The sequence below is a fragment of the Heterodontus francisci genome, chromosome 41 (assembly GCF_036365525.1).
Source record: "Heterodontus francisci isolate sHetFra1 chromosome 41, sHetFra1.hap1, whole genome shotgun sequence".
NCBI lineage: Eukaryota > Metazoa > Chordata > Chondrichthyes > Heterodontiformes > Heterodontidae > Heterodontus > Heterodontus francisci.
The window spans coordinates 31,645,079-31,652,931 of record NC_090411.1 but is presented as its reverse complement, the minus strand read 5'-3'; the positions used below and the strand labels follow the sequence as shown (position 1 = coordinate 31,652,931).

At 43.7% G+C, this 7,853-nt stretch overlaps 1 protein-coding gene across 1 annotated transcript; it reads left to right on the top strand.

Annotated features, from left to right (window-relative positions):
- The first annotated feature begins 6,787 nt into the window (after positions 1-6,787).
- LOC137353549 (ferritin heavy chain, oocyte isoform-like) lies at positions 6,788-7,545 on the top strand. The gene is made up of 3 exons (XM_068019916.1): positions 6,788-6,859; positions 6,960-7,091; positions 7,393-7,545. Exons 1-3 carry the CDS (start codon positions 6,788-6,790, stop codon positions 7,543-7,545), a joined length of 357 nt encoding a protein of 118 aa, XP_067876017.1.
- Positions 7,546-7,853: the final 308 nt, after the last annotated feature.

Below are 7,853 nucleotides of genomic sequence, written 5' to 3'. Positions count from 1 at the left end.
GTATTTAACATGTCCTCTAGTCAAACTGTCCTACAGTGGGTTAAAATACCCTGAAGGTCAGAGTGCAGGCTACTGTAAAGTACAAATGTTTTCTCTACAGTTTGAGAATAACAACTGCATATAAATGAATTTAGAACAAACCATTTAGACCAAATTTCTAGTAGCTCCTTCAGTCTTCATTACTTTCAAGTTGATCCTACAGTTAAAGGTCGTGCATTTATATAGTGCCTTTCACAACCTCAGGCCATTCCAAAATGTTCTACAGCCAATGAGTTACTTCTGAAGTAGTCACTGTTGGCATGTAGAAAGTGTGGCAGCTAACAGCAATGTCGTGACACTGAATTTTATTTGGTGGGGTGGGGGGGGGGTGAATTGAGGATAATTGGCCAGGACCCTGTGGAGAACTCCCTTTCTCAGAGTATCAAAGAATCTGAGGGGGTAGTTGGAGCCTGGGTTTAATATCTCATCCAAAAGGCAGCTCCCTCAATATTGTACTGGAAATATCAGCCTAGATTTTTCAAGTCCTGGAGTAGGACTTAAATCCACAACCTAATGATTCAGACACTGAGTGCTACCCACTGAGCTGCAGCTAATGCTCTGATCATGGAGTCCAAGCACCGTTCCTAGCCTATTGGGGAAATATTAGTGAATTTTATTTGCATAATCATTTCTTGGGCCTCCTGTTCCAACAGACCCAGTTCACCATTCTTCTCTCCTCTTTCCATATGTACTTTACTCTTAGCCAACCAACCAAGAGATTAATCATTGAAACTATGGCTTAACAACACAAAGATAGTCTATTTGCACCACTGAGCCAATGACTGCACAACCAACAGTACATCGTTGTGTTTGTGTCTCTTTCTTCCCCCACTGCCCCCTTCCTCCCTTCAGCTTGTCTCAGTCTCAGCTACTGAACATCTGGCTGATAGACAACACTTCATGCACACAACAACAACTTATATTTATATAGCACCTTTAACACAATAAAACATCCCAAGGAGCTTCAAAGGAGCATTATGAAGCAAAATATGACACTAAGTCACATGAGATATTAGGTCAGATGACCATTAGCTTGGTAGGTTTTAAAGAGTGTCTTGAAGGAGGAAAGTGAGGCAGAGAGGTGTAAGGAGGGTATTCCAGAGCTTAGGGCCTAGGCAATTAAACGTGCGGCCACCAATTTTGGAGTGATTAAAATTGGGCATGCTCAAGAGGCCAGAATTAGAGGAATGTAGATATCTCAGAGGGTTGTGGGGCTGGAGGAGGTTACACAGATAGAGAGGGGAGGGATTTGTAAACAAGGATGAGAATTTTAAACTCAAGATAGTACTTGACCTGGAGCCAATTTGGGTCAGTGATAGGGGAACGGGACTTGGTGCGAATTAAAACATCGGCAGCAGAGTTTTGGATGACCTAACGTTTACGAAGGGTAGAATGTGGGAGACCAGTCAGAAGTGCATTGGAATAGTCAAGTATAGAGGTAACGAAGGCATGAATAAAGGTTTCAGCTGATGAACTGCGACAGGGGTGAAGTCGGGCGATGTTATGAAGGTGGAAATAGGCATTCTTGGTGATGACACGAATATGAGGGTCGAAAGTTCATTTTGGTGTCAAATGTGACATCAAGGTTGCAAACAGACTGATTTAATCTCAGACTGTTGCCAGGGAGAGGGATGGAGTCAGTAGCTCGGGCATGGAGTTTGGAGCAGGGACTGAAAACAATGGCTTCAGTCTTCCCAATATTTAAGACTAGGTAAAGTGATTAAACCCACCATAATATGCTGAGGAAAAGATACCACATCAGATATGCAAGACATAAAAGATTGTACAAGGTTACTTATCCTTTGAAGTTTTATTTTGTGGGCGACTCAAATGATGGGGGCAATCAAACCAAATGTGAAAAGGACTGGATAGATTGGGTTGAAGAGTGGAAAATAGCATTTAATATGGAGAACTAAAGCAGGGGAATAAACTCAGGAAAAAGGACTTGCATATATATATAGCACCTTCCACAACCTCAGGACATCCCAAAGTGCTTTACTGCCAATGAAGTTCTTTTGAAGTGTAATCACTGTTGTTATGGCCAGGTGAGGAGGGGGTCTCAGGTTCTCCTCTTGCCCCTTCCTCTTATTTCACTGCAACAGGGTTTATTCCTGTTAAACAGTGGTTGGGCTTACCACCTCTGTGAGTGCTTTTCCTTTACTGTGATTGCAAAATAACCAATCGGACAGGTTTTCTTGAGTTTAAACAAGAAAGAGCTAAGTTTATTATACTTAACATCTAGCACGATTTAAAAATACTACAAAATATGCCACACAGTCACGCGAGAATCACACAGACACAAATAGATTACAGGAGGGAAAACAGATTTGGTGGTTAAAGTCCAGAATAAATGAAATTTAAATACAGTCTGTAAATCCAGTAGTTCTCGACTGAAGCTGTATTCTTGACGTCCTCGCTGATCGAAGTGCACTTTGATTGGCCTGCTTTGCTCAGGGTTGCTTGAAGGCGGAATTGCAGTTTGCTCTCTTCCCCTTGTCGCTGGCTGTAGCAGTCTGTAGGCTTGGAGGGTTCCCCCAGTCGCAAATGGTTTTCACTTAATGTTTTCTGGGGGCAGAGAAAGAAGAGAGAGACGGGGAGTAGCAGCCTTCTGTGCTGCTGTACACTCAGTTACTGCTTGTCTGTGCAACAACTCCCACTTTCTTCCGAGATGGACAGACAGTCACATGCTTTTCTCAATACCCTTTGTTTTTAATGAGTTACAAGGTTCAGAATTGGCTCCACAGGTTCCAGGATGCCAATTCACACTTGGAGGGGGTTGGCCTTTTCAAAGTCAATGGGTGAGGATGGCCTCCACTGCTGTGCTCATGAAGCCATTTTAGGTAATTCAATCACTTAGAGCAAGCCAGTGTCCTGGCTGGGCTTCTTGTTCGACTTTTTGTCTCCAGTTCAATCTCCTGGTATTTCAGATTAAATGGCAGTGGCCATCTTGGCTGCTAGAATTTTTAAAAGTTACTGTAGGGTTTTTTCCCATTAAAAGTCGAATGTAAGTTTCCAACTGAAGAAATTAATATTTCCCATTTGGCATATAGCGTTTTCCGACACTGTTGTGAGCAAAATATTACGAGAATGTTAAATTCATTAAGGGAATTGAGCCCAGCTACCTAGGCCCTAAGCTCTGGAATTCCCTTCTTAAACCTCTCCACCTCGCATTCCTCCTTTAAGACACTCCTTAAAGCCTACCTCTTTGATCAAGCTTTTGGTCACATGTCCTAATATTTCCTTATGTGGCTCAGTGTCATATTTTGTTTGATAATGTTCCTGTGAAGTGCCTTGGGACATTTTAAGACATTAAAAGGTCTTATAGAAAAACATGTTGTTGTAATAATTTAGATGTTGCACTTTGTTAAGAGCTGCACATGGGAAGAATTGTCTCTTGGCTGAGGCCTCAGAAATTGACTTGTCAACCTGCAACTGTAACTCAATAAGAGGTGGTGTCTTGGAGGGAAAGTGGGGGGGGGGGGGCCATTTAAACTAACTGGCTGTGCTTGAACAGAAAAAAAATTGTATTAATATCACCCCTTTCATGAAGTCAAGACATGCCAAATTTGTCAATTTTAAGGTGTAGTCACAGTTGTAATGTTGGAAATATTGTAGCTAATTGTGCATAGTAATTTCCCACAAACAGCAATGACATAAATGACCAGTTAATCTGTTTTAATGATGTTGATTGAAGGATAAATATTGGCCAGGACATAAAGGAGAACTCAGTTCTTCATTCAGCCCACCAGAGAGGGCATACAGAGCCTATGTTTCACATTTCATCTGAAAGACAGCACCTCCAATAGTACAGCACTCCCTTAGTACTGCACTGGGAGTGTCAGCCTGAACAAGTCTCTGGAGTGGGACTTGAACCTACAACCCTCTGACTCAGATGCAAGAGTGTGACCCACTGAGTCATGGCTGACAGAAAAGCAAAAGCTCCATCTTAGCAATAATTTCTGGTTTCAAGGCTTAAGTGCTGCTGATTAATGATTTAATCATCCTAATTGATTAATCAGAAGAGTTGAGATGTAGAAAGTGTGGCTACTAAGAAGCTTCCAAAAAAAAAGCAATGTGATAACCCAACTGGTGATAAGCATTGTCCAGGACACTGGGGAGAACTCCTGTTTTTTTTGTAATGGTATCAAAGAATCTTTTGCATTCGCCAGCGAGAGCAGTTGGGGCCTGGGTTTAACATCTTGCTCAGAAGGCAGCACTCTCCCAATATTGTACTGGGAATGTCAACCTAGATTTTCTTCTCTCACCTCCTGGAGTGGGACTTGAACCCACAACCTTTTGACACAGACACAGGGAGTGTTATCTACTGAGCTGTAGCTGAAGCTCTGATTGTGGAGTCCAAGCACCATTCCTGGCCTATTAGGGAAACATGAATGAATTTCATTTGCTTTATCATTTCTTGGGCCTCCTGTTCTAACTGAGCCACTTCACCTGCCGCCACTCCTCTTTCCATATGTACTTTGCTCTTGCCAACCAACCCAGAGATCAATTCCAGAGCTTAGAGCCGAGGCAACGAAATGAGTGGCCACCAATGGTGGAGCGATTAAAATTGTGGATGCTCAATAGGCCAGAATTAGAGGACTGCAGATAACTTGGAGGGTTGTGGGGCTGGGGGAGGTTACACAGATATGAAGTTTCACTAAGCTATAGAAATACAAGTTGTTGTTATAATGTGTTGGATGTTGTCTCAATGTTGCAGAATGAGAGAGGCTGGCTCAAGCTTGGAGAGAAGGTACACAGACAGTTTGACTACATTTGACCAAAGGTGGTCACCCTTTGCTTAGACTACCCAGGGAGGCAGTGGAAAGAAACACAGAAAATAGGAGCATGAGTAGGCCCTTCGAGCCTGCTCCGCCATTCATTATGATCATAGCTGATCATCCAACTCAGTAACCTGTTCCTGCTTTCCCCCGATATCCTTTGATCCCTTTCGACCCAAGAGCTGTATCTAACTCCTTCTTGAAAACATACAATGTTTTGGCCTCAACTGCTTTCTGTGGTAGCGAATTCCCCAGGCTCATCACTCTCTGGGTGAAGTAATTTCTCCTCATCTCAGTCCTGAATGGTTTACCCCATATCCTTAGACTATGACCCCTGGTTCTGGACTCCCCCACCATCGGGAACATCCTTCCTGCATCTACCCTGTCAAGTCCTGTTAGAATTTTATAGGTTTCTATGAGATCCTCCCTCACTCTTCTGAACTCCAGCAAATTTAATCCTAACCAACTCAATCACTCCTCATATGTCAGTCCCGCCATCCCAGGAATCAGTCTGGTAAACCTTCACTGCACTCCCTCTATAGCAAGAACATCCTTCCTCAGATAAGGAGACCAAAACTGCACACAATATTCCAGGTGTGGCCTTACCAAGGCCCTGTATAATTGAGTATGGGGAAAACTTAAGGGAGCACCAAATAGGTGTTTGAGGGAGTGGGTGATCAAAGGGATTAATTTGTGGGACTAGCCAGATGGCACTGCAGGGTCTCTTCAAGCCCAGCACATTCCTGATAATCAGGTTGACTTTCCATTCGTCTGGCTCAATGTTGGCTCCTTTGAAGACTCACTGCAGACTGTCTGATTTGTTAGGAAGTTGTATCAAAGCCAAAGCCAACTGCAAATAACTAAATCATTGAACCTTCCAGAATTATGAACAACCTTCTTCTTTGGCCTCCTTGTCTCGAGAGACAATGGGTAAGCACCTAGAGGTGGTCAGTGGTTTGTGAAGCAGCACCTGGAGAGGCGATAAAGGCCAATTCTAGAGTGACAGACTCTTCCACAGATGCTGCAGATAAAATTGGTTGTTGGGGCTGTTACACAGTTGGCTCTCCCCTTGCGCTTCTGTCTTTTTTCCTGCCAACTGCTAAGTCTCTTCGACTCGCCACTCTTTGGCCCTGCCTTTATGGCTGTCCGCCAGCTCTGGCGATCGCTGGCAACTGACTCCCACAACTTGTGATCAATGTCACAGGACTTCATGTCGCGTTTGCAGACGTCTTTAAAGCGGAGACATGGACGGCCAGTGGACCTGATACCAGTGACGAGCTCGCTGTACAATGCCTCCTCGGGGATCCCAACTGACTCCCACAACTTGTGATCAATGTCACAGGACGTCATGTCGCATTTGCAGACGTCTTTAAAGCGGAGACATGGACGGCCGATGGGTCTGATACCAGTGGCGAGCTCGCTGTACAATGCGTCCTCGGGGATCCTGCCATCTTTCATGTGGCTCACATGGCCAAGCCATCTCAAGCGCTGCTGGCTCAGTAGGGTGTATATGCTGGGGATGTTGGCCGCCTCGAGGACTTCTGCGCTGGAGATACGGTCCTGCCACCTGATGCCAAGGATTCTCCAGAGGCGGCGAAAATGGAATGAATTGAGACATCGCTCTCCAACCAGTAAATTACAAACCTTTGTGATTCTGGATCTCTCAATCCTCATTGTCACAGTTGGAGCAGTAATGTCATCATCAGTCAGTGGTCATCCAATGTGGCCATCTTTCAATGTTTTGATTGGCTCTGGGTGTCACTGCCAATCCTTTTTTTCTTGATTGGTGCTCGGAGTGAGGATAAAGATCTGATTGGTTACTGGCAACTGTCACTCATCATCTAGGCAACTACTTCCTGTATTAAAGGGGTAAGTGGGGGTACTGTTCCTAACAGTATAAACATAGAAACTGGTGAGAGGGGTTTTGAATAAGGTTTTTGGCCACTTTGCTGTGTAATTTATTATTAAGGATGGCTTCCCAGGTACATCAGAACTACAAGGGATTCGATGCGAGTCTTGGGGACTTACGATCATTTAATTCTGTGAGCACCTGCATTGGGTTTTCCTCCACTTTATATTAAATCAGTGAGTGGTGGGGAATAAATGTAACTGTAAACTAAAGTTGTTATTGAATAATATTAGGACCAGAAGCCAGAGCAGGATGAGTGGAGCAATGGTCTGGAGGCAATGCAGAGAGCTCTGCAGATGGAGAAGGGTGTGAACCAGAGTCTGCTGGATCTGCACAAACTCTCTACTGGCAACACTGACCCTCACGTAAGTTCTAGATTCTCTACTGGAGGGAGGAGTGCAATCCGTTAAAGTTTCCTTTGATCTTCACAGGTGAATTCATTGCACCAACCTGCTCTGTTCAATTGGGATTTCGGCTGTGCTCCACAATAATGACTTGAACATCCTACCAGCAGCATTCAACCGGGAGGTTTTGTAATATTTTTATGCCATCACTATATAAAATCTGTTGTCCTATTCCTGAGAGTACCTGTTATGCTGTTCTCTCAGAGTGGAACTTGGATTTTCTGCCCTCATTTCTCTGGCTCTTTCCTTCCTCTTTATCCAGCTTTGTAACCTCCTGCAGACTCACTACTTGGATGAGCAAGTGAAGATGATCAAGAAGCTTGGAGATCACATCACCAACCTGAAGAGACTGGGAGCCCCTGACAATAGCATGGGAGAGTACTTGTTCGATGAGCATACCTCGTGGAGAAGCTAACATCAAATTCTGTCACTAGATTTGTTGCAAAGGACTGGTATGTCTGACTTAAGAGACAATGTGTTGAGTTATTGTTGTATGAAGTAATGGACTGAATTTGTGCACCATTAAATAACTAGTTGATTATGGCAAATATTCTAGCTGTTACCTTTTGAAGAATTCTCAATCTAAGCAAATATGTAACTGGGCCATTACAATTCACCTGACTGTATTAACGTAGGTTGTAGAGTGTGGTATTAGTAAAGCTGATTCAAAAACTTTTTTGGGTAAAGTTGTGGATTTCTGGGGAAAAAAATCGAGAACTATAT